General features: G+C 40.1%; 1 protein-coding gene across 1 annotated transcript in view; it reads left to right on the forward strand.

Annotated features, from left to right (window-relative positions):
- The window catches only part of LOC120524448 (probable ubiquitin carboxyl-terminal hydrolase FAF-X), a 260,143-nt gene extending 233,285 nt beyond the window's left edge, over positions 1–26,858 (forward strand). The window contains exons 38-45 of the mRNA XM_039746300.1: positions 16,148–16,277; positions 16,362–16,547; positions 18,152–18,372; positions 18,814–18,902; positions 19,058–19,214; positions 22,746–22,958; positions 25,188–25,265; positions 25,657–26,858. Of these exons, the coding sequence (XP_039602234.1) occupies positions 16,148–16,277; positions 16,362–16,547; positions 18,152–18,372; positions 18,814–18,902; positions 19,058–19,214; positions 22,746–22,958; positions 25,188–25,265; positions 25,657–25,722 (1,140 nt within the window). The 3' untranslated portion in view covers positions 25,723–26,858. The remainder of the gene's footprint in view (positions 1–16,147; positions 16,278–16,361; positions 16,548–18,151; positions 18,373–18,813; positions 18,903–19,057; positions 19,215–22,745; positions 22,959–25,187; positions 25,266–25,656) is intronic.
- Positions 26,859–26,860: the final 2 nt, after the last annotated feature.

Here is a 26,860-nt window from a genome sequence, read left to right on the forward strand (position 1 = left end):
TATATATACCCGCGTATCGCAGTGGAGAAGTAGAAGTTATGAAAAAGAAAAGGGAACATTTTAAAAATAACGTAACATGATTGTCAATATACAGTAATTGTTTTGTGAGTGTTATTGAATGTTGCTGTCATCAAGGATTTGATTATCATTATTTCTTTCAATCAGGCTCGTATTTGTAGGATGTGTTCAAGTTACATTCCGTGTTTGTCAATCGCTGTAAAGATAAGAGGTTTCATTCATCGATTAGTTCCTTACTGCATCAATAAACAGCTCGTCTTCCTTTTATCTGTGATGTGACAAACTGCATGCACGGGTTTTTTTTACACTGTCTTCCTTTAGCAGGACATTCACTTTTTCCACCGTGTGCTTTGTTTCCGCAGTAGCTGCACTTATGAATATGATTGTATGTATAAGACGCTTCATATTTTTTGCTGCCTTCTCAATTGTGTAATTCGGTTTTTGTTCAGCACTCTTTGGAACTGTTGCTTTTTGTCTGTGCACTGCGTCAGTTCACGTGAGCCGCTTGGTGTTCTTGCATCGAAGGTTCCCAGCTGTACTGGTGCCATCTCGTGTAATGTCAGCTAAGACCCGTCACTTAAAACTTTCTCTCGCAGTTTCAATGAGTTTGTGCCAAACACCACCCTGACCATCTCATCTTCCTCTGCATAAGCACAGTCCTTCACCCGTGAATATTTACCGGCAGTGTTTGTATTGGATTGCCGCTGATGGACGGCCTTATATGGGCAGGCACTAAATTACAAACGCTAGTGGCAGCCTGTCTATGAACTTAATTTAATATAAACTTACGGTTCACGCCGTGCTTTGTTTCCGCAGTAGCTGTACTTATGAATATGCTTGTATGCATCATTTGCTTCATAATGTTTTTCTGCCTTCTCAATTGTGAAATGGCGTTTTGTGCTCATCGCTGTTTGGAGTTCTTCCTTGTTCTCTACGTACTTACGTAGGAGGCGTGATGATGTCAGACGAAACTCCGCCCCCCACGGCCATCTCCAACTCAACTCCATTACATTATATGGGAAAAATAGCTTCCAGTTATGACCCTTATGCGTAGAATTTCGAAATGAAACCTGCCCAACTTTTGTAAGTAAGCTGTAAGGAATAAGCCTGCCAAATTTCAGCCTTCTACCTACACGGAAGTTGGAGAATTAGTGATGAGTCAGTGAGTGAGTGAGTGAGTGAGTGAGGGCTTTGCCTTTTATTAGTATAGACTAGCAAAATACCCGTGTTTCACAGTGGAGAAGTAGTGTGTTAAAGAAGTAATGAAAAAGAAAAGGAAACATTTTGAAAATAACGTAACATGATTGTCAATGTAATTGTTTTGTCACTGTTATGAGTGTTGCTGTCATATATATATACAGTACTGTACTAGCAAAATACCAGCTTACAGGAGAAGTAGTGTGTTAAAGAAGTAAAGAAAAGAAAAGGAAACATTTTGAAAATAACGTAACATGATTGTCAATGTAATTGTTTTGTCACTGTTATGAGTGTTGCTGTCATATATATTGTGCTCCCGGCCGGGCTCGCCAGGAAGGCGTGAGGAGGGCTTGTGCCTCCTCCAGACCGGGTTCCTGGTTCTGGGGAGCCACGGGTCGAGGGCATGGAAGCCCTACCCTGTAGGGGCCCGTGGTTACCGCCAGGCGGCGCCCCGATGCCGGTTCATCCCGTGTGGCCTCGGCGGGGATGGAGCCCGGCCGGGACGCCTTAGAGGACCGGAGGAGGGCATATGCCTCCTCCAGACCGAGTGGGGGCGTCCGTCCTGGTTAGACAGGGGGCCTCGGGTACAGGGCTTGGAAGCCCAGCCCTGTAGGGGCCGTGGCCACCGCCAGGCGGCGCCCAGTGCCTGTTTATTCCGGGAGCCCGGCACTTCCGCCACACCAGGAAGTGCCGGGGGGAAGACGACCGGGAGACACGGACGGCTTCCCGGTGGGCAGCCGGCACTTCCGCCACACAGGGTGTGGCCACCGTTAAGTGCCGGGAAGCAGCTGGAGCCCATCCGGCTCCCCATAAAAGGGGCCGCCTCCCTCCAGTCAGGGTGTGGATGTCGGGAGGCAGCAGGACTGAGCTGGAGAGTGAGGACGGGAGGCGGCCAGGAAGGCACAAGGACTGTGGGCCCTGGACTTTGGGGAAATCGGTGCAGAGGCACTGGGGTCGTGTGAGTGTGCACTGGACTTTTATATTGTATATATTGTAAATAAACAGTGTGTGGGTTGAAAACATGTTGTCCGTCTGTGTGTGTCCGGGCCAGCGTTCACAATATATACAGTACTGTACTAGCAAAATACCCACGCTTCGCCGCGGAGAAGTAGTGTGTTAAAGAAGTAATGAAAAAATGAAAAAGAAAAGGAAACATCTTGAAAATTACTTAACATGATCGTCAATGTAATTGTTTTGTCACCCTTAGGAGTGTTGCTGTCATATATATATATATATATATTGTGAACTTTGCCCGGACACAGACAGGCGGACATGTTGTCTTAAAACCACCACACGTTTATTTTCCACAATTATTTACAATAAAGGTCACAAAGACCCAGTCCAGTGGTCACACAGACCTTAATCACGTGCACAAAACCCCCAAATCACACACAAAGTCCTGGCCACAATGCCTTTCTTCGGGCCGCCTCCACTCTCTTCTGCTTCGTCCTCCTTCCACCCGACTCTCGCCTCGAATGAATGGAGACGGCCCCTTTTATACAGGACCCGGATGAGCCCCAGGTGTTCCCGGCAATCCTCTTCTGGCCACGCCCCAGCGTGGCGGAAGTGCCGGCTGTCCTCCTGGCTGTTCTCCGGCGCCCATAAATCTTCCCCAGCACTTCCTGGTGTGGCGGAAGTGCTGGGGTAACAGGTCCCCAAGGCACTGGGGTGCCTCCTGGCGGTGACCACTGGCCCCTACAGGGAAAGGCTTCCATGCCCTTGACCCGTGGCCCCCAAAGCAACCCGGAAGGCAAACACCACGTGATCCAGGCAGGGCTCTGACCCTCTTCCGGTCCCTCCTGGCGTCCCGGCCGGGTCATGGCCCCTGGCATCCCTGACAATATATATATATATATATATATATATATATATATATATATATATATATATATACATACATACATACACACACATTATATATACAGTATATATATCTAATATCTATATGTATATCTATCTATATCTATATCTCTCTATATATATATATATATATATATATATAAACATACATACTGTACATACATACACACACACATTATATATATATATATATACATACATACACACACATTATATATATATATATATATATATATATATACACACAAACATCTATATCATATATAATATATACAGTATATATATATATATATATATAGCAGAATACCTGCGCTTCGCAGCGGCGAAGTACTGCCTTAAAAGTTTTATTAAGAAGAAAATTAAACTTTTTTAAACTGAGGGGAAATATACCAATATTTATTTATTACGGATCTCTTTGTATACCACATTGTGAGTTCGCCCCCCCCGGTTGTAATATGACCAAGCTGTGCGCTGAGCTTACTCTTAAGCATGCAACGTACAGTTGGCCATGTGAACAGTAATCTTGTTTCAAATCTCACAGCTTGGATTGCTGCTGTCATAATCGGTTTGAGTTTCATGGTTTGTTTCAATTACGACAGTATTTGTAGCACTTGTGTTGAAGTGACATTCGGCATCTGTCAAGCATTGTAAGTATACAACCAGTTTCATCGATAACTTCACATCCAGCTTTTGAGAGTTTAAACATTCATAAACATCAAAGTGTCCACTACTGAAATCATCACCTGTGAATCTAAGATGTTTAAGAGGTGTTGGCGGATGTCCAAAGGTGTAAAATATTTGGCCATTTCGGTACACTTGAAAGCGATAACCGAACAATTCAGCGGCAGCCATCAACTCACATGCAGATGCATAGGTGAAGGGCTTAAGCATTTCACTTTTCTAGTGCTCCTGTGTAGTATAATTACCTCCTGTACCGTCATCAGTGCACACCTTGAACCTGTCCCAGTCATTCAATACATAAGACACATTGTTTCTCCAAATATCAAGAGTGAGCCTGATATGGCCGTGCAATATTTAACAAAGAGAATGGAAAAGGCAGGTGCCAACTCCGGGCATGGAAACCACTCGGTAAGTGACAGTTCTTTGATCGATGGTGATCACCTCGATAGACATGTTAATGCGAGTACGGTTGCAATGATAAAGGAAATGGGTACCTGAACAATGTAAAGTAAGTCTAAAATACCCACACAATAACTATAATCGTAATAAATTAACAATAAAACAGCCGAGAAGCCGTGGATTAAATAAAAAGGCTGTAGTTATCAGCAGGGAGACGTGAATCCTGTGGCGAAGCAAGGAAGGGAATGTAGAGACTGGAGCGACGGACGGCCTTATATAGGCAGGCAGCCAACAACGTGGGAGGCGTTGGGATGGGGGACCCAATGCCGCCTCACACGGTGACTGAGCTGCAGGCTATGGACGTATATATGTATGTAAGTAGGATTCAGTTAGCGTTGGGAACCTGCGTACCAAATTTCTTGAAGATGGGCCCATAAGTAACAAAGACTGTTGAATAGTTTAATATGGCGGTCGACAGTGGCATCATACCACCGAAATAAGTACCAAATTTCAGCCTTCTACCTACACGGGAATTTGGAGAATTAGTGACATTGGAAAGTTCAATATGGTGGCTGACAGTGGCGTCATACCACTGAAATAAGTACGTACATTGGTTTCGGTTAGCGCAGGGAAGCCGCCTACCAAATTTCGTGAAGATGGGACCATGAATAAGAAAGTTCAACATGGCGGACGTTGTTGACCGTTACGCGCAGAATTTCGAAATGAAACCTGCTTAACTTTTGTAAGTAAGCTGTAAGGAATGAGCCTGCCAAATTTCAGCCTTCTACCTACACGGGAAGTTGGAGAATTAGTGACGTTTGGAAAATTCAATATGGCGGCCGACAGTGGCATCATACCACCGAAATAACATTTATTTATATAGCATATTTTCATACAAAAAAATGTAGCTCACAGTGCTTTACAAAATGAAGAATAGAAAAATAGGAGACACAATAAAAAATAAACATAAGTCAACATTAATTAACATAGAATAAGTAAGGTCCGATGGCCAGGGTGGACAGAAAAACAAAAAAAACTCCAGAGGCTGGAGAAAAAAAATAAAATCTGTAGGGATTCCAAACCAAGAGACCGCCCAGTCCCCTCTGGGCAATCTACCTAACATAAATCAAAAAGTCCTCTTTGTATTTAGGGTTTTCGTGGAAGGACTTGATGATGATGGTCACGTATACTTCTGGCTTTCAGTCCATCAATGTTGGAGCATCATGATGCTTTGAGTAGGTGGTGGTGGCGCAGACTGCCACCACAAAGAAACCGGAAAAAGAAACAGAAGAGAGAGTAGGGGTCAGTACAGATTTTGGAGCCACTATGAATAGTTATTATGATGAATTGAACATACCGAGTATCAGTATTAAGTTAAAGTGAAGTTATAAAAAGGCCATGTTAAAGTAATGTGTTTTCAGCAGTGTTTTAAAGTGCTCTACTGTATTTGCCTGGCGAATTCCTATTGGCAGGCTATTCCAGATTTTAGGTGCATAACAGCAGAAGGCCGCCTCACCACTTCTTTTAAGTTTAGCTTTTGGAATTATAAGGAGACACTCGTTTGAGGATCGATTTGGAATATAATGTGTCAGACATTCCGATATATAAGATGGAGCAAGATTATTTAAGGCTTTATAAACCATAAGCAATATTTTAAAGTCAATCCTGAATGACACAGGCAACCAGTGTAGTGACCTCAAAACTGGAGAAATGTGTTCGGATTTTCTTTTCCCAGTTAGGATTCTAGCAGCTGCATTCTGCACTCGTTGCAAGTGATTTATGTCTTTTTTGGGTAGTCCTGAGAGGAGTGTGTTACAGTAATCTAGTCTACTGAAAACAAAAGCGTGAATTAATTTCTCAGCATCTTTCAATGATATAAGAGGTCTAACTTTTGCTGTTTCTTAAGTGAAGCGGACCCAGGATAGAGCCTTGTGGAACACCATATCGGAAATAAGTACGTACATCGGTTTTGGTTAGCGCAGGGAAGCCACCTACCAAATTTCGTGAAGATGGGGTCAGCCTTCTACCTACATGGGAAGTTGGAAAATTAGTGACATTGGAAAGTTCAATATGGCGGCCGACAGTGGCGTCATACCATCGAAATAAGTACGTACATCGGTTTTGGTTAGCGGAGGGAAGCCACCTACCAAATTTCGTGAAGATGGGGCCAGAAATAAGAAAGTTCAACGTGGTGCACGTTGTCGACCGTTTTCGACCGTTACGTGTAGAATTTCGAATTGAAACCTGCTTAACCTTTGTAAGTAAGCTGTAAGGAATAACCCTGCCAAATTTCAGCCTTCTCCCTACACAGGAAGTTGGAGAATTAGTAGTGAGTGAGTGAGGGCTTTGCCTTTTATTAGTATATATATATATATATATATATATATATATATATATATATATATATATATATATATATATATATAAACACTGTAAAACAAGACAAGAATCGTTGCAAGTTTTGGGGTTTTTAGCCCCGTATACTGTAACAGAAAAAATCAGTCAGTCGTTTCAAAACAAGAAAGCAAAAGACAATGAGGGGCGAAAGGACGGACATTTTATGGAGGCGGACCGGAGATTGATGTGAAGGATGCTGGGTAATCGTGATGGATGCTGAGATTGTGATGTCATCAAGGGTCAACGGAGGGGTTAAATAGACCTGGAAGTGTGTGCTTCCTATAGCTGTCTGGGCGTTGTTTACGGCTGTGAGGCTTCGGACTTTCTGAAGAAGGAAAGAAAGACAAGTTAGTACACTGTCGTTGACCCCTCGTGGGACGTTTTCCGAAGCAAACCGGGTTGATCCTCTGATCCCCAAGCACTCGTGCATGACAACACATATACATTTTGACAGATAGGGGGTGCTATCGCTCCCTTGAACCCCTGTCCACGAATCCAGACACCAGGTAAAAGTCCAATACTTGACTTTATTAAATTGCCAAAGTGCACAAATCACCCTCTCCTCCACTATACCTATACACAAACCAATAACTACAATAATAAACAATCCTCTGACTCCCAGACGCGTTGCCACCCTTCCACCCAGCTCAGCTCGCCGTCTCGGCGCTCGCACAGTCCTTTTAAATACCGTGGCCCGGAAGCGTTCCAATCCCCAGTTCGTGTGACTCTCAATCACTTCCGGGTCAGGTACAAGTCCTTTCTTTTCACCCCAGAAGCACTTCGTTCTTCCTCTGACACACTTCCGGGTTATAGGGCACAAAGAAGTCTTCGGTCATCCCTGCAGCTCCCTCTTGTGGCCCCTGTGGTATCCAGCAGGGTCTTGTATAAAACCTACATGTCCCATGATCCCCTGCTGGTCTTCGGGGCACAATCCATAATGCAGGGAGGGCTCCATCTGGCGGCCTGGGGGTATTGGCTGGGATGACAAGCCGGCCACATCTCACAACATATATATATCTATACTAATAAAAGCAAAGCCCTCACTGACTGACTGACTCACTCACTCACTCACTCACTGACTCATCACTAATTCTCCAAGTTCCTGTGCAGGTAGAAGGCTGAAATTTGGCATTCTCATTCCTTACAGCTTACTTACAAAAGTTGGGCAGGTTTCATTTCGAAATTCTACGCATAATGGTCATAACTGGAAGCTATTTTTCTCCATTTACTGTAATGGAGTTGAGCTCAAAAGCCGTGGGAGGCGGAGTTTTGTGTGACATCATCACGCCTCCCACATAATCACGTGAACTGACTGTCAACGCAGTACGTAGAAAACCAGGAAGAGCTCCAAAAAGCTCTGAAGAAAACATGCATTATACAATTGAGAAGGCAGCGAAACAATAAGAAGCGAGCGAATGACATATACAACCATTTTCATGAGTGCTGCTACTTCGGAAACAAAGCAAGGCGTAAACCTAAAGTTTAAATTTAGTTCATAGACAGGCTGCCGCTGGCGTTTGTCATGCCCACGGGTAATGCGGGATACAAGTTTAATGAGAGGATGCAGGATATAAATGAGAGTTTTGATCACTTTGTAACTAAGTTAAAATTGCAGGTGAAGGGCTGTGCTTATGCAAATTCTGAGACACTGTGTTTGTGGGGGATTGACAGTTAAGGCGGGTGGGTGATTGACAGTTAAGGCGGGTGGGGGAGTCACGTCATCATCTCCCCTCCCATTCACCTCATTTCGCTCTGAGCTGAGCTCCGCAGCTAACGGCACGCAGTGTAATGGAAGCGACTTTGTGACGCTGCCACCAAATACTCACAGAAAAATCCACAAGTTAATACACACGCTGTCTCTACAGTTTCTCCACACTGAGTCCTCCAGGTACTGCTTACAAAAGGTTACATTGACAATCGTGTTACGTTATTTTTAAAATGTTTCCTTTTCTTAGCACAAGCACAGCTGAGAAGCTTTGATGCATGTGCTCCATAACGCGTTAAAAAATCACACATTTAATCACACGTTGCATTCCAAGCAAAGGGGAACTTTTCTCAATGCATTTTTTCCTGGTACACCGATTACATTGATCAGCGCTTCCCGTTTCATTTCAACCTCGCACCTCCTTGGTTTGAGAAGAAGTATGAAAAAATATGAGGTTAACACAGAAAAACAGATCACCAATTGAAGCTTTATGAATAATCGATTCGCCATCAATAATTGTTTTGGTAAAGCCATACTCAGTGTAATCCTCCTTCCATTTTATAATTTTTCCGCCACTAGCCATGATTAAATGAACGGTAAAAAAGTAAGAGCGAGGGTGACTTATTCAGGCAGGCAGGCGACAGCTCAATAGCTCGAATTTGGATATAAGTAGTTCTATTTAGTCGCCAGAAATATCTTTGTTAGGAATGGAAGTTGAATTTAGTCTTTAAATTTCTATGGTAAAGAAAAAGTTATGCAATGATTACTACATTTAACTATATAAAGTCAAAACTAGATTATATAAAGTCACTGTCGCAATAAATAAAGTCAAAACTTGAATATATAAAGTCAGCGTCGGTAAAATTCCGGGTCAGGTAAAAGTTCTTTTCTTCACCTCTTCCTATGACGAACTTCCGGGTCATAGGGCACAAATGAGTCCTCGGTCCTCCCTGCAGCACCCTCTTGCAGCCCTGAGGTATCCAGCAGGGCTGAGGATAAAAACTACAGCATCCATGATTCCCTGCCGGTCTTCGGGGCACCTCCATACTGCAGGGAGGGCTCCATCTGGCGGCCTGGGGGTATTGGCCGGGATGACAAGCCGGCCACATCTCACAGTATCCCCCCCCCAGCGGAAAACCAAGGTTTTGCACGTCTTGTCCCACACCGGACATCTTCCCCCAAGGAGATCCAAAGACCGGTCCCGCAATGCAAAGACCGGTCCGGCGATGCAGTTGCCACTCCCATGTGAACCTAGGAGGAACATTGTGAAAATAAATATTTTGCTTTTCTGCCCTCCTAGGACAACCTCTCCACTCGTGTCCCGGTCTGCGGCATTCATAGCACAGCCGCGGTCACCTTGGTAGTCTCTCTCTGTGGGACTTGAAGCACCTATGTACTTCTGGCGCCGCCCTTTTCTCTGCTGGGAAGAATTCCCCTGCCGCCTTTACATTCTTAAGGCCCTTTTCCACCTTGTCAGGAGACTCCTGCTTTATTTGAGAAGTCTCCTGTTTCCTCTGGGGCTTACAGTGGTGTGAAAAACTATTTGCCCCCTTCCAGATTTCTTATTCTTTTTCATGTTTGTCACACAAAATGTTTCTGATCATCAAACACATTTAACCATTAGTCAAATATAACACAAGTAAACACAAAATGCAGTTTTTAAATGATGGTTTTATTATTTAGGAGAAAAAATCCAAACCTACATGGCCCTGTGTGAAAAGTAATTGCCCCCTTGTTAAAAATAACCTAACTGTGGTGTATCACACCTGAGTTCAATTTCCGTAGCCACCCCCAGGCCTGATTACTGCCACACCTGTTTCATTCAAGAAATCACTTAAATAGGAGCTGCCTGACACAGAGAAGTAGACCAAAAGCACCTCAAAAGCTAGACATCATGCCAAGATCCATAGAAATTCAGGAACAAATGAGAACAGAAGTAATTGAGATCTATCAGTCTGGTAAAGGTTATAAAGCCATTTCTAAAGCTTTGGGACTTCAGCGAACCACAGTGAGAGCCATTATCCACAAATGGCAAAAACATGGAACAGTGGTGAACCTTCCCAGGAGTGGCCGGCCGACCAAAATTACCCCAAGAGTGCAGAGACGACTTATCCGAGAGGTCACAAAAGACTCCAGGACAACGTCTAAAGAACTGCAGGCCTCACTTGCCTCAATTAAGGTCAGTGTTCACGACTCCACCATAAGAAAGAGACTGGGCAAAAACGGCCTGCATGGCAGATTTCCACGATGCAAACCACTGTTAAGCAAAAAGAACATTAGGGCTCGTCTCAATTTTGCTAAGAAACATCTCAATGATTGCCAAGACTTTTGGGAAAATACCTTGTGTACTGATGAGACAAAAGTTGAACTTTTTGGAAGGCAAATGTCCCGTTACATCTGGTGTAAAAGGAACACAGCATTTCAGAAAAAGAACCTCATACCAACATTAAAATATGGTGGTGGTAGTGTGATGGTCTGGGGTTGTTTCACGGGAATTTGGAGAATTAGTAACGTTGGAAAGTTCAATATGGCGGCCGAAAGTGGCATCATACCACCAAAATAAGTACGTACATCGGTTCCAGTTAGCGCAGGGAAGTCGCCTACCAAATTTCGAGAAGATGGGGCCATAAATAAGAAAGTTCAACATGGCGGACGTTGTTGACCGTTATCGCGTGATTTCGAAATGAAACCTGCTTTACTTTTGTAAGTAAGCTGTAAGGAATAAAGCCTGCCAAATTTCAGCCTTCTACCTACACAGGAAGTTGGAGAATTAGTGACGTATGTATATATACATATATATATATCTATACTAATCAAAGGCAAAGCCCTCACTGACTGACTCACTCACTCACTCACTCACTAATCACTAATTCTCCAACTTCCCGTGTAGGTAGAAGGCTGAAATTTGGCAGGCTCATTCCTTACAGCTTACTTACAAAAGTTAGGCAGGTTTCATTTCGAAATTCTACGTGTAATGGTCATAACTGGAACCTATTTTTCGTCCATATACTGTAATAGACTACAGCTCGTTGGCCATGGGAGGCGGAGTTGCGTCGCATCATCACGCCTCCACATAATTTAGTGCCTGCCCATATAAGGCCGTCCGTCAGCGGCAATCCAATAGAAACACTGCCGCTAAATATTCACGGGTGAAGGACTGTGCTTATGCAGACGAAGATGAGATGGTTAGGGTGGTGTTTGGCACAAACTCAGCGAAACTGCAAGAGAAACTTTTAAGTGCCGGGTCTTAGCAAACATTAAATAAAGCCATGGACATCGCATGCGAAATGGCACAAAGCACAGCTGGGAACCTTTGATGCATGTACACCGAGCAGCTCACTTGAACTGACGCAGTACGCAGACAAAAAGCAACAGTTCCAAACAAAAACCGAATTACACAATTGAGAAGGCAGCAAAAAAATAAGAAGAGTGTGATGCGTACAAGCATATTCATAAGTGCAGCTACTGCAGAAACAAAGCACACGGTGGAAAAAGTCAATGTCTAGCTAAAGGAAGACAGTGTAAAAAAAACAGGGTGCTTTCATTAGTTGTCAGTTATAATCATCAAAATTAAAAGAAATAAACATTTGAAGTACATCAATCTGTGTGTAATGAATGAATCTAATATAAAGTTTCACTTTTTGAATGGCATTACTGAAATAAATCCTTTGTCATAATATTCTAATATTATGACCAGCACCTGTATATATAGTGGGTACGGAAAGTATTCAGACCCCCTTCAATTTTTCACTCTTTGTTATATTGCAGCATTTTGCTAAAATCATTTAAATTAATTTTTTCCTCAAATTAATGTACACACAGCACCCCATATTGACATACAAAAAAAGAATTTTTGAAATTGTTGTAGATTTATTAAAAAAGAAAAACTAAAATATCACATGGTCCTAAGTATTCAGACCCTTTGCTCAGTATTTAGTAGAAGCACCCTTTTGAGCTAATACAGCCATGAGTCTTCTTGGGAAAGATGCAACAAGTTTTTCACACCTGGATTTGGGGATCCTCTGCCATTCCTCCTTGCAGATCCTCTCCAGTTCTGTCAGGTTGGATGGTAAACGTTGGTGAACAGCCATTTTTAAGTCTCTCCAGAGATGCTCAATTGGGTTTAAGTCAGGGCTCTGGCTGGGCCATTCAAGAACAGTCACAGAGTTGTTGTGAAGCCATTCCTTTGTTATTTTAGCTGTGTGCTTAGGGTCATTGTCTTGTTGGAAGGTAAACCTTCGGCCCAGTCTGAGTCTTAGCACTATGGAGAAGGTTTTTGTCCAGGATATCCCTGTACATGACCGCATTCATCTTTCCCTCGATTGCAACCAGTCGTCCTGTCCCTGCAGCTGAAAAACCCCTACAGCATGATGCTGCCACCGCCATGCTTCACTGTGGGGACTGTATTGGACAAGTGATGACCAGTGCCTGGTTGTCTCCACACATACCGCTTAGAATTAAGGCCAAAGTTCTATCTTGGTCTCATCAGACCAGAGAATCTTATTCTCACCATCTCAAGCAGAAGTAATTGAGATCTATCAGTCTGGTAAAGGTTATAAAGCCATTTCTAAAGCTTTGGGACTTCAGCGAACCACAGTGAGAGCCATTATCCACAAATGGCAAAAACATGGAACAGTGGTGAACCTTCCCAGGAGTGGCCAGCCGACCAAAATTACCCCAAGAGTGCAGAGACGACTTATCCGAGAGGTCACAAAAGACTCCAGGACAACGTCTAAAGAACTGCAGGCCTCACTTGCCTCAATTAAGGTCAGTGTTCACGACTCCACCATAAGAAAAGAGACTGGGCAAAAACGGCCTGCATGGCAGATTTCCACGATGCAAACCACTGTTAAGCAAAAAGAACATTAGGGCTCGTCTCAATTTTGCTAAGAAACATCTCAATGATTGCCAAGACTTTTGGGAAAATACCTTGTGTACTGATGAGACAAAAGTTGAACTTTTTGGAAGGCAAATGTCCCGTTACATCTGGTGTAAAAGGAACACAGCATTTCAGAAAAAGAACCTCATACCAACATTAAAATATGGTGGTGGTAGTGTGATGGTCTGGGGTTGTTTCACGGAATTTGGAGAATTAGTAGCGTTGGAAAGTTCAATATGGCGGCGAAAGTGGCATCATACCACCAAAATAAGTACGTACATCGGTTCCAGTTAGCGCAGGGAAGTCGCCTACCAAATTTCGAGAAGATGGGGCCATAAATAAGAAAGTTCAACATGGCGGACGTTGTTGACCGTTATGCGTAGAATTTCGAAATGAAACCTGCTTAACTTTTGTAAGTAAGCTGTAAGGAATAAGCCTGCCAAATTTCAGCCTTCTACCTACACAGGAAGTTGGAGAATTAGTGACGTATGTATATATACATATATATATATCTATACTAATCAAAGGCAAAGCCCTCACTGACTGACTCACTCACTCACTCACTCACTAATCACTAATTCTCCAACTTCCCGTGTAGGTAGAAGGCTGAAATTTGGCAGGCTAATTCCTTACAGCTTACTTACAAAAGTTAGGCAGGTTTCATTTCGAAATTCTACGTGTAATGGTCATAACTGGAACCTATTTTTTCGTCCATATACTGTAATAGACTACAGCTCGTTGGCCATGGGAGGCGGAGTTGCGTGTCGCATCATCACGCCTCCCACATAATTTAGTGCCTGCCCATATAAGGCCGTCCGTCAGCGGCAATCCAATAGAAACACTGCCGCTAAATATTCACGGGTGAAGGACTGTGCTTATGCAGACGAAGATGAGATGGTTAGGGTGGTGTTTGGCACAAACTCAGCGAAACTGCAAGAGAAACTTTTAAGTGCCGGGTCTTAGCAAACATTAAATAAAGCCATGGACATCGCACGAGATGGCACAAGCACAGCTGGGAACCTTTGATGCATGTACACCGAGCAGCTCACTTGAACTGACGCAGTACGCAGACAAAAAGCAACAGTTCCAAACAAAAACCGAATTACACAATTGAGAAGGCAGCAAAAAAATAAGAAGAGTGTGATGCGTACAAGCATATTCATAAGTGCAGCTACTGCAGAAACAAAGCACACGGTGGAAAAAGTCAATGTCTAGCTAAAGGAAGACAGTGTAAAAAAAACAGGGTGCTTTCATTAGTTGTCAGTTATAATCATCAAAATTAAAAGAAATAAACATTTGAAGTACATCAATCTGTGTGTAATGAATGAATCTAATATAAAGTTTCACTTTTTGAATGGCATTACTGAAATAAATCCTTTGTCATAATATTCTAATATTATGACCAGCACCTGTATATATAGTGGGTACGGAAAGTATTCAGACCCCCTTCAATTTTTCACTCTTTGTTATATTGCAGCATTTTGCTAAAATCATTTAAATTAATTTTTTCCCTCAAATTAATGTACACACAGCACCCCATATTGAAATACAAAAAAAAAGAATTTTTGAAATTGTTGTAGATTTATTAAAAAGTAATCTCTAGGCATTTTCTCACCACCAGAACTACGTTGTTTTCGCTATGATGTAGGCAAATTGTGTTCTCTAACCATTTTCGTGTGTTACATCCCACCAAACAACATGAACTGTAATCTTTGTGCAAACTATGTGATGTGCAAAGAAGAGTGATACAATGCAAAGAGGGCTTGATCAGGAATGCACGGGGGACACCCCAAAAAAAAGCCTGAAAAATGCTTGAAAATCGTAATTGTAAATAAATGGAAGGGAAAAAGTGAAGGGCTGACAATTCCTCATCTCCACCAGTTTACAAATATTTTGGAAAGTATCCATGGCAGAATGATAGCACTAGGGAGTCCTAATATGAAATAACGTCTATTATCAGAAAGGAATGGCCTCTAATTAAGCATTAGAAAAAAAGAAAACCTAAATCTTGAGAACACTTGTATTATAGTAACAATTGTAGCTTCAGTGCTGTTTAATTTTGTGCATTTGTTCTCTTATTGTTATTGTATCCTTTCTTTCTGTCATTTGGTGTTTCTTCAAACTCTGTCCTTCTCCTGTCCAGCTTTTATTGGTCACTATATGCATATCTTTTAAATTACTTTTGCATTCAGGGTGGAAAAAACTTGCTCCATATGACCAGACTGGGTCTGTCTGCTAATACTATCTTCATGGCTTCGGGTTTTGAAATGCAAATACAGCAGCAAAGGATTACAGTTTTAGTATTTTTTGCATAAATGCCTTTAATAAAATAAATGTGTGGAATTGTGACAGCACATGACTGTTTACCATAGACAGGTCAATTTATCTTTGATTTCACCAAATTCATCTTCAGTCTAAAACATTGGATCATTGTTGCTTATGTTTTGACTTTTTTATACACTGCTTTTTTTGCAATTTTTTTTCTGCTGTTAAATAATTGTTTTTTCTATTATGATTTCAGTCATTGGGTGCAAAAATTGTCCCTTTTAAAATAAAAATTGATTTCCTACTCTGAAATGAGCAAACTAAAATGCAAGAAACTGTGACCAGTGACAGATCCTAGCATAGGCCATGATATTTCGTTTTTGGAAGATGTCTTACTGTACCCATATGCTTGTCTTTTACTGTGATTTTTTTTTTTTTTCCATTTATAACCCAGCCACTCCCTACCCCCATTTTATTATGAAGGTGGCAGTGTGGGTATGGTGGTAGTGGTTGTCACCATTAATTATTTAATTGTTATATTTTTAAAAAAATCCCTGAGATGTGGTTCCATGTGCAATAGTTGGCAGACATCGAGTAATGAAGAAAGCCTTTCTCTAACTGAAGGGCAGTGGCATTTTTTATATGCCATACATATTTGAAGCCTGCTGCACAATGATATATTGCTATAATGATTGCAACAATAAAAGTATATATGAACAGCTTTTTCCCTCTGTTTGTTTTTCTAGGCTTGTGACAACACAAGTTTAAGTGACCACTTCATAAAAATGGTTTTAAGTCTGCTACGAAGAGAGGTGTCGGAGCATGGGCGTCATCTGCATCAGTTCTTTAATCTGTTTGTAATATATGCAAACCTAGGTATGAAAAATTACTTGGAGACTTTTTTTTTTTAAATAATAATGTGGCTACTACAGTTAACAAACATATTTCTTGGTTTTCCAGGTGTGGCTGAAAAGACTCAGTTGTTAAAACTAAATATTCCAGCAACATTTATGCTTGTAGCTCTTGATGAGGGCCCTGGCCCTCCAATTAAATGTCAGTATGCTGAACTGGGCAAACTGTATGCAGTTGTTTCACAGCTTGTGCGCTGTTGTGATGTATCATCTTGCATGCAGTCTTCAATAAATGGTAAAGCTCACCTTTTTTTTTTTTTTTTTGCTGCAATGATGACTGATTCACACTTATTTCTATATACTTTGTGAAATATTAATATATAACCTGCAACACATCTTGCTTTATAAACACTCTGCTGAAAAGGGTACAACTTGACTCCTCACTTCTCAATAATCCTCATCCTGTTTCTAAACTACCATTTCTACCCAAAGTCCTCAAGTGGTTGAGTGTGGTTTTTAAAACACTGGGTAGAATATTTCTTAGAAAAGAATTTGCCCTCCTGAGAGTGACAGAGGATCTGTCCTTAATAGTTGTGGACCATTTTGAAGAAAATGGTCAAGAAGTGTACCATTTTGAATCCGCTAGATATTAGTGCACCCTTCAATACAATTGGTTATGCCTTCTTATTGATAATTTCGTTGTATCAGAGGACTGCCATTTATAGGCTTACAGCCTACCTTGAAAGTAGGGTGTTTTACTTTTACTTTTGGCAACTTGGTATTTTCCACAGTCACTTTTACGTATAGGATGCAACAGTGATCCATTCTGGGACCTGTTTTTTTTTTCCTTTTGTACAGTATATGTTGCTATACTGACTGTTCTAAACAACTATAATTTATCCCCTGTTACCTGTATGTAGACCATAGAAATCTTCTTTCCTTTCAAACCTGGACTACCATAAGTACTCTGCATATTTTCCTTGATGATAATAAAATTTGGATAGCATATATTTTTCTCCAGCTAAATGAATCTAAGAATAAATAAATGAATGAGTGAGTGAAAAGTCTTTTTGGGCCTTCATCTCCATTAATAGTACTGTCAACAGCGTTAGTCTGAAATCTTAGCATCATTTTTGTTCTGATTTTTAAAAGATGCTTCATTTTTAAGCTCAGTGCCATCACTAAGGTACAGCAGTTTCTTTATTTCTGAAAAAGCTCATTCATAATTTCAGTGCTGCTGAATGGCACCAACAAAAGTGATTGCATTTCACCAATGTTGGCTTCTCTTCATTAACTCCGTGTAAAATATACTCTGAATTTGAAGATTTTGTTATTTATTTTCAAAGCTTTACACAGGTCACCTTCCTCTTATTTTTTGATCTAATCTGCCTTTATTCATCATCCAAATTACACGTTGTTCCATCTGCAAACTCATTGGAACCTTATAAGTCACCATGCTTGTGCGGTAGTGGCCCCAAGGCTCTTGAACAGTCTGCCTGATTTAATAAGATACGCTGCTGTATGTTAAAGCTTTTGTTTACATAGTTGCTTTTAGGTCATGGTAACAAATATTAAAGACATCTGATGGTTATTTTGTAAAAAAGTGGGAAACAGAATTGGTGAGCTTTGTTTTATATGGCCTGTTCTCACCAAATGTTTTAATGTTCTGGTGATTCACTCTCAAGCTTTTGCTGTTTTTGTCTCTAATGCTGGGCTTGATTTTATTTTTTTGCTGTCATCCAATATGGTTTGCAGTGGTTTTATTTCCTTTTATCACCTCTTAATTTATTCTTTTATATTTTTTTCATTGTGGTAAAGTGCTTTTGTAAACCTGCAATTTAAGTGCTGTTCATATAAATTTGACTTGCATGTGTATGTGTTTTGTTTTTTTTATACTAGGTAGCGCTCCACTTCCAAATCCTTATGGTGATCCAAATGTGCCTCAACCTATCATGCCAATACAGCAGCCTGTAGCTGAAATTCTTTATGTTCGAACTAGTTACGTTAAAAAGGTTATTAAAGACTGTAGCAATTCAGAAGAAACAGTTAACCTACTCAGCTTTTGTTGCTGGGAGAACCCACAGTTTTCTTTTTCTGTACTGAGTGAGCTCCTCTGGCAGGTATGGAAGTTCGAAATACTGAGGGCTTTTTCCTTGTTTTTCCATTCCATCAATACCGTAATGAAACTGGGACAATAAGGAGGAATTTCTTTCATGCTGCAAACAACATATTTAAGAATTGATGAATCTCCAGAATGTCTTTTTGGCTAACGTGTAAATATTAACTATTTGGTACCACATTTCATTCCTATTTTTTGGCTTTCTAGCATCATATTAGGTCAGTTGTTATAGTTAATGGGTTTGAATGACTGTATCTTACAGTAAAGTAGCACTTGGTCCTGTGTTACTTTGTGGCATATGGCAGTTGCTGAAGGGTTAGGCATGTCATTCTTTACTTGAAAAAACAAGTGTGAAAAAGGGTAATAAATAAAGCAGAATGGATAGATGATTGGTATTTGTAAAGTGCATTTTTTTAGGTAATCTAATTAAAAACTCTTTCAGGTGGCCTACTCTTATACATATGAACTTAGACCTTACCTGGACCTCCTTTTGCAGATCATGCTAATAGAAGATTCCTGGCAAACACATAGGTAAGTTGGGCTTATACGGTCTGTTATTTTTGATAAAGTATAGAACAAGTTTTATGATTAATAAAGATTATAACTTGCTATTTTTTTCCTAATATTTGCTATTATTTGGTTAACTGTTAATTTAAAAATGTACTTTCACTTGTTTTTCCTTTAAGGATTCACAATGTGCTTAAAGGCATTCCAGATGACAGGGATGGATTTTTTGATACCATTCAGCGTTCCAAAAACCACTATCGGAAGAGAGCGTACCAGTGCATTAAATGCATGGTTACCCTGTTTAGCAACTGTGCAATTTCTTACCAGATTCTGAAGGTATTTACTCTTTTGTGTTGCATGAAATATCATACTGTATTCCAGAGTGCTGCTTTTTAGGACGCAGTGATTCTTTGTACTTCTTATACATAACTAACTATAACTAGCCACCCTTTAATTTAGAGAACATTTCTCTGTATACATAGTTAATTATTTATGTGTATATACTCTTGTGTGTGTATGCATATATATCACGACCTTTGCAATAAACAAGGGAAGAATATTTCAGTGTAGGATACTATTTTCAAGGCACTGAATTTTGTTTTCGAGTGTGTGTGTGTGTATATAATATATATTTAGGAGGTGTGGCTATTAAATAATTATACTGATGTTGTAACCTAATTTTAAAGCATATATTTCAACTCCTTTTCTCTTCAGTATACTCCCTCCCCCTGCCTCTAAGCACTGCTGCCTGCTGCATTGTGGTTCCCCACTCATCAAAGCAGTGCTCTAGGTTATCTTATATCCGTTGTCTCGGAAGATCTGTTTGCATGGACATACAGTAGGTCTGATAAGTAGTGAGGGTGTTCAAGCATTGCAATGCTTTTCTTGGCCAAAACCTACTTCACTGAGATCACTGATTGGGTGAATTTGGACTTACTTTCTTGTTCTTTCTTCACTCTTGGTGATGATGGTGTTGGTCCAGTGCATTGACTGTTTCGTCTCAGGATCATACTAAAAGATCCAAGTATTGTTGCAAGTGATGATGACTTTTCTTTTTGGGTGGGGATCAGAAGCCTTGAGATAACTTTGCCACAAACTTTTTACCGTCTTCAGATTGCCGTGCAGAATCTCTTACTGATGAGGACAGTTTCCGCAATCATTCTGATGCTGAGTCGTCAATCAATTTGAATGGCTTTGTTGACTTTTTGAACATTCTTGTTGATCATCCAGGAGGTTCATTGCCTCGAGCACCCTCTTGACCTCCACAAAATCATGGATGCCACTCGAACATCCCATAACCCTTTTTTAGCATCCGAAAAGATTTGGTAGCTTTATTTAATTTAATCAAAAATGTCAAATTTATTGGTTGCTCTATTTTTTTTAACTGATCATTTTTCCAACCTACAAGTAAAAAAACACTTTATATTCAAAAAATGCGTGGCAGCAAACTTAACAACGTGACATGATTGAAACTTACAGGTGAATGTCTCCCACTCGGTTGAATCCTGTGTAATACGGTTTGATCAACAGAAGCCAAATCTCATAATTTAATAGCCACACCTCTTGTTTGTGGGTGTATGTGTATGTTAAGTGTTTGGACAAACCTAGTAATAGAATGTTTTCTCATTTTTACTAAGCGGAATTACATTTTTTTTTGGTTACACCGATCTAGTATCGTGTTATGCCTTCTTTTGCCATTAGAATAGGTGCTGAGTACTTTGTTCAGGAATGTAGTTTTGTTGCTGCAAGTTAGACTGCTGGACAGTCTTATTGCAAGCTGCCCTTGCCACCATATAGCAAATATATTTGCTACAAATCCGTGGATAGAGTAGACAACTACAGCATTAAAAAATCATTTTCATGTTTCCAGGACCATTCATTGTGACTTGTAATTGGATAGAAACAAAGATTAGATATGCCTTGCCATTCAGAAGCTCTTCAGTGGGTGTCGGGAGCTCTAATGTGTACCAGGCAAGCATGATCTGCTGCATCATCACACTCCCAAAATTTGACCTTTACCGTTGACATCAGACAGAATTATCTACATGGAATTCTGAAAAGGATTTTCATGCAAAAGGCCCACCTTGTAGACACGCCTTTTTATTTTTTTGCTGGCGTTAATTGGTACTATGCTTAGTCTTTGGCTGTTGTAGCCCGTTTCAGACATTCAATAGGTTTTGATATGCGAGATGACATTCTGAACATCAATGCTGAACCTTGATGTGATTTGCTTGCTTGTGGTCCATTTTTTTTGCTTGTACAATACTCACTATCATTTTTTGATCCTTCTGATCCATAAGCTGTTCTTTCATAGGATTGCCTATCATTAGTAACTTTTTAATTTTTCACATTTTCTCGTTAAATTCTTGAAATAGTTGCATACAAAAAGCTCAGCACAATAGCCATTTGAGACCCACTAGAACCAACACATCTTGCCCTAGCTACCGTGCCATGGTGAAACCCACTTGTTTTGTTCATTCCAATGCTAGAAACACTAGTCTGCCAGATTTATACCACACACTAATATCATGGGACATATGGTGTGTTGAAATTTAGAATTTTTGTGAAGATGGGACATTCACCCGATAAACTGGCAACTCCAAGTTTAATGTTTTAGAATAATATTGAATATATCGAAACCAAAGAAATATTACATTAAAAATATTTTATGTTCTTCAAAGTAACCACACATTTCCATTGTTGCAATTTCATTAGACAACTTCAAGAAAGAGCCACCTGGAATATTTTTAGATGACCTTGAAAGAGTTCGCATATATGCGGAGCATTTGTTTGCTTCTTTCCTTCAATTGTCAGTTCAGTTCATCCCAAACCATTTCTTTTGGGTTTAGGTCAGGTGGCTGTAGAAATCGACTCATCAGCTCAAGTGCTTCATCATTTTGCTTCTTTGCCAAATGGTTTTTAGAGTCTGATGATCCCATGTTGGTCTGGTTTTAGTACATATTTATAGTAACAAGACTGACTTTCTCAGAGCTCTGGACTAGCAGTGGATCAAGACTTAAGACTTATGTGCAGCAGCAGTGAGCTTCTTGTAATTCAAGAAAGGGGAAAAAATTACTACTTAGATCACCTCGTGAGCCTGTTTAATGGACTTGGCACAGTAATTTTGCAAAATAAATTCTGCATGCTCGGACAGTTACAGATATGAAAAAGCATAAATATGCCATTAAAATATGAACCATATTTTATATTTGGACTGAATTATGGTGTGATACTAAAACAAATACATTTAACCTAATTTTGCAGATAGCGATGCATGAAAATATTTCCATTGCGTAATATGAGAAACATAAAATACCCATGCAGTGATGATTTGGTGGGTGGGAAGGGGAGGTGAATTTGGTACAACACTTGCTTTACTTTTTTCTCGCATATACCAGGACACACTTCGGTCACCCTGATGACAGATCATCACCCACCCATGGGCTGCAGAGAGACAATTATGCTTAACATATGATTCTGATACCATTTACCTTTTGTCTCACTACTTTCTATATACTTTCCATAGATTTAGTGACTTTTTAATGACTGTAACAATCATTTGGATCTACTGTAGCTTTTAACAATTACAATTATTTTTATGAAGTTTAAGTGGAATGGGGTGTCACGGTGAAATGCCAGGGTTGTCATGCTGACTAAGTGTTTCTTCAATTCTAAATGTACATTTCCGACACTTTCCTCCACGAAGCTCCACCACACACCCTGAAAGCTTCTTTCCGAAACTTTTTCCAACACACACAAAATAATCCTGATTGATGTCACACAAAGATTTTGAAATCAGTTAATCTGTTAATGTAGTCCATGTTCTTATAAAATTGAGCAATGATGGTAATGAAATGCATTTTGCAGAGTAATGATGATTTGAAGAGAAAATGGACATGGGCAGTTGAATGGCTTGGTGATGAACTTGAGCATAGACCCTACACTGGAAATCCACACTTCAGTTACAGCAATTGGTCTCCACCAGTACAAAGCAATGAAACGTCAAATGGGTACTTTTTGGAAAGATCACAAAGTGCAAGACTGACTCTGCAGAAGGCTTGTGAACTTTTCCCATTTGAGGTATGTTTTTATCTAACACTCCCATCATATATAAAATGTGGGTAACATTTATTCTGCTAATCAGACAGGAGTTAGAGAAGAAAGCATTTTACTTCATGTTGCACATGCAAAGCTGTAGTGCTAGTTGATCAGAACTTGGGTGCAAGTTGGGTGCCTACATGGCAGACAGAATTCACATTTGTCCTTGCACAGTTAAAGTTGTTTCAAAACTTTCTGGCTCTTTTAAGGGCTGCTGCATGTGCAAAAGGAGCATTAGACTTTTACTTCTGTCTTACTGTCTTGTGTCCTCCTTCCATGGTGTAGTCCTTCTCTAATAATTGATTCTGTGATTACCCATTATGCAGCATCACCTTATATTGAGCATGAAGGTGGGGATATGATGTTATTACAAACTGGTTTGTAACTGGAGTAAAACATGAGATATTTTATGTCATGATTCACACATAAAAAGAGAGATAGTGTTGGGCTCCTTGTAGTCCAAGAACCCTAGGTAATTACAACATTTTCCCAGTTTATAAACTGAACATAAGAACTGTCTTAGGAGGTGAGAATGTTCTATTTTTAAATATACCCTTCTCTCTGCATACAGTAGTTTGTTTGTTCTACAGCCAAAGCACATCTTCTGGATCATCCAGACTGAGAAAGTCCTGTAAAATCTCTTTACCTATCATGAAAATCTCTATTCCCCCATAATTGTTATTTCTAAAAGCATCTGCTTAGTTGTTGTAGAGCTCCTTTGCCTCCTCAGTTATACCACTACTGGAATGTCTGCAGACTTCCTGTAACAGAATTCTAAAACAACACACACATACACAGAATATGAAGTTTTGTAGGATACCCATCATAACTCTTTAGTCAGCAGTTAAGGTGGTGTTATTGACTTTGGTCTAATGTTTAACACCTGCCTTTGCTATGCAATGCCAGTTATTGTTTGCGTAGATTTTGCACATTCTCCTTTTATCTGTGTGAGCTTTCTTTCAGGTATTCCCATTTTCCTGTCAAATAACCAAAGTTGTACTGGTTTAAGTTAATTGGCGAATCAAAGTTGGGCCAGAAGGTAGATGTGTGCAGCAGTAGGTCCTGCAATGGACTAGCAGCCTATCCCAACCTGTTCCCTGCCTTAGGCTAAATGGTAGTGTGCCACATTAGTAAATGTTTTGTCTTCAAATCTTGAGGTTGTGGGTTCAAATCCCACTACTGGCACTGTATTGACCTTGAGCCAAGTCACTTCATCTCGCTGTGCTTCAATTGGAAAAACAGATCAAATATAACTGATCGTATCTCTTTAATGTTGTAAATTGCTTTGGATAAAGGTGTCGGACACATAGTAAGCAATAAGATGATGCCAGGATAGACTTGAACAGACCAATGCTCAAGCCCTTCACCCTCCACAATAATTTGAGAGGTTAAACGTTTTGAAAGCGTGAAGTTAGAATTAAATCATGCGATTATCATAACCACTATTACAGATGCTTTATGCACTGGCACTGGTTACCTGCCATAGCACAATTGTACAAGATTTACAAAACGCACCCTGCTATTTCCAAAGTGACATTAAATTTGGAATGGCTTAGTAAGTATCTCAACTCTCAATTCATTACTTACTAAATTCACATAGTTTTTAAATCGATCTTTTCTGCATGTATCTCTTAACACTTTTATTTCACTGGGAAGTTGGCCACTGCAAACTATTTATCTGATAAATGGTCAGTATAATATGATAATACACAGTAGCCATGTACAGTAGACATTGATGCCTGTAGGTTTCCATACATTACAGTTCTGTCATTGTGCCTGTTTTTGCACCCACTTGAAACATTTTGCATCATCATTTGAGTCACCTAGGCCATCGAAGAGATTTCTTTTTCAGATAAAAAGCAGTTTTTACAATATATACATTTTTATAGATATTTTTCTAGACTGTATAGTCACATAGTTTCTTGAAATACTGTATATTTGGCTCTTTTAATTTAAGAACCTGTTCTGGTTCAATTTTTGTACAATTTACACCAAGCTGTGTGGAGCATGGAATGAAGAACTGAAGAAATCTTCAGAATACTTGGCCCTCCCATATTATAACACTGGCTACATTCAGGCAGTTCCTAAATACATGGCTAGTTATGTTCATAATTTACTTGAATGGTGATTGTGTGTTCTCTTGAGGTGTTTGTTTTAATTTGCAAACAGAGCTCCTCTTTTTTTACTGAGCTTGTAATTGCTTTTTTTCAGGATACAGATGCCCAGGATTCTTCCCTATTGGAGGATACTGCCCTGTACACTCCCTCTCCGGGCTCTCAACACCCGCAGGTATGTTATTTCAGTTTGTTAATAGTACAAGTATATGAATTTAATAGCATAGTGCATTGTGTTAGACTATTTGGTGTCTTTCTGTGCATACAACCTTCAGAACTGTATACAGTAAAGTTGAGCATACAGGGGAAATAGCATGGAGTCATAGCATTTTGTTTTGCAAATTGTATAACCTGAAAATGGACAAAAATGATTTCCCTTAAGGAAACTTTTTTCATTTTTTTTTTTGTTTTCACATCTCATATTCTGTAGATTTAAAAACCTCACTAAGTATATTTATGCAGCTAAAGCAGGTTATGACATTGCTGCCTGCTTTAATGCACTGTTTACCACAACTTGATTACAATTATTAAATTAATTTTGCTTTTTGTCATCTTTTGCTTTGCAGAATAACCACGTGCACAGTCAGCCATACGTAGGCTCACCGGCTTCACATATGAGCAGCACTCCTTGACTGCCTTTTGCAGTTTTCTTGTACTCATGAAGTTGCCCCATCTCAAACAAAAGAATAAAATTCCTCCCTGTTGTCTTCATATTTGTTCCAACAAGACACTTGAATCAAGTGCATGACCAGGCCTTACAGTCCAACAGTCCTCCAGGAGGTTCTCCTTCAGAGCAAAACTTTTTTCCTGTTAATCCTGGAGTGGAGAGTCTATTCACTGTCTGCCCTGCAGAATATTTCTGTCAAATATAACTCGCCTGCAGTGGAAAGTGTATAGTGTTGTAATAAAAACGGGCCTGATGCTATTATGTAAATGGCAAAGGTGTATATAGTATGTTTATGTTTGACTGTTAAATTTCCTCAGCAAGACTGTCTTTTGCTGTCGGAGACTAACAGACTTATTGAAATAAGAAAACGAAACAACAAAAAAACGTTGCTTATCACCTGTGCTCAGTAATGAGGAATGTTTGCCTTGTGGCAGGGTTAGCCAGTTCATTTTAAATGGGGTGAGGGTGGGGGGAAGACTAGGAGGAGCCCATCCATGTCAACCACGTTAATTATAATGCATTCACTCGGCTGCCAGACTTAATTTTACTATGGGCTATTAATTGACTGGTATAACCTTATAATAATTGGTTGATGTGGAAAGTGGTAATGTAACATTGTTCTAGACTCTCATTGCCTTTCTCTTTCTGGTATTAGTTGAATCATTCTGAAGCTCTAGTAAATATGCTGTAACATTTAGCATGGCTTCACACCAAGTTAGTGTAGCCTTCGGAAGAGAGGAGATGATAGCACACGAGCAGCAGTGGTCCTCCGTTGACGGCTGCCCTGCTATGAGCCTTTACTTGTTCACCATGATGGCTATAATTGGCAACAAAATTTACAAAGAAGTGGCTTTTCAGTTGCACATGTATTCCTCAGAGTTAATATTTGACAGTCTGTCAGTGGGATAATAAACAACATAGTTTTCAGTAATAGGAATTTTAAAGACTTAAATATATGCAACAATTTGCTATGCCAGGATGGAGCATAATAGACTGTATTTGGTGTGCTTGTTTTTGTTTCATTGGTAGAGTTTATTTTTAAACTGCAGTTCAGTGAAGGCTGAAGTCAGCAGACATGTACAAATTGTGAGGACCGCTTAACG

The sequence above is a fragment of the Polypterus senegalus genome, chromosome 2 (genome assembly GCF_016835505.1).
Source record: "Polypterus senegalus isolate Bchr_013 chromosome 2, ASM1683550v1, whole genome shotgun sequence".
NCBI classification, from domain to species: Eukaryota; Metazoa; Chordata; class Cladistia; order Polypteriformes; family Polypteridae; genus Polypterus; species Polypterus senegalus.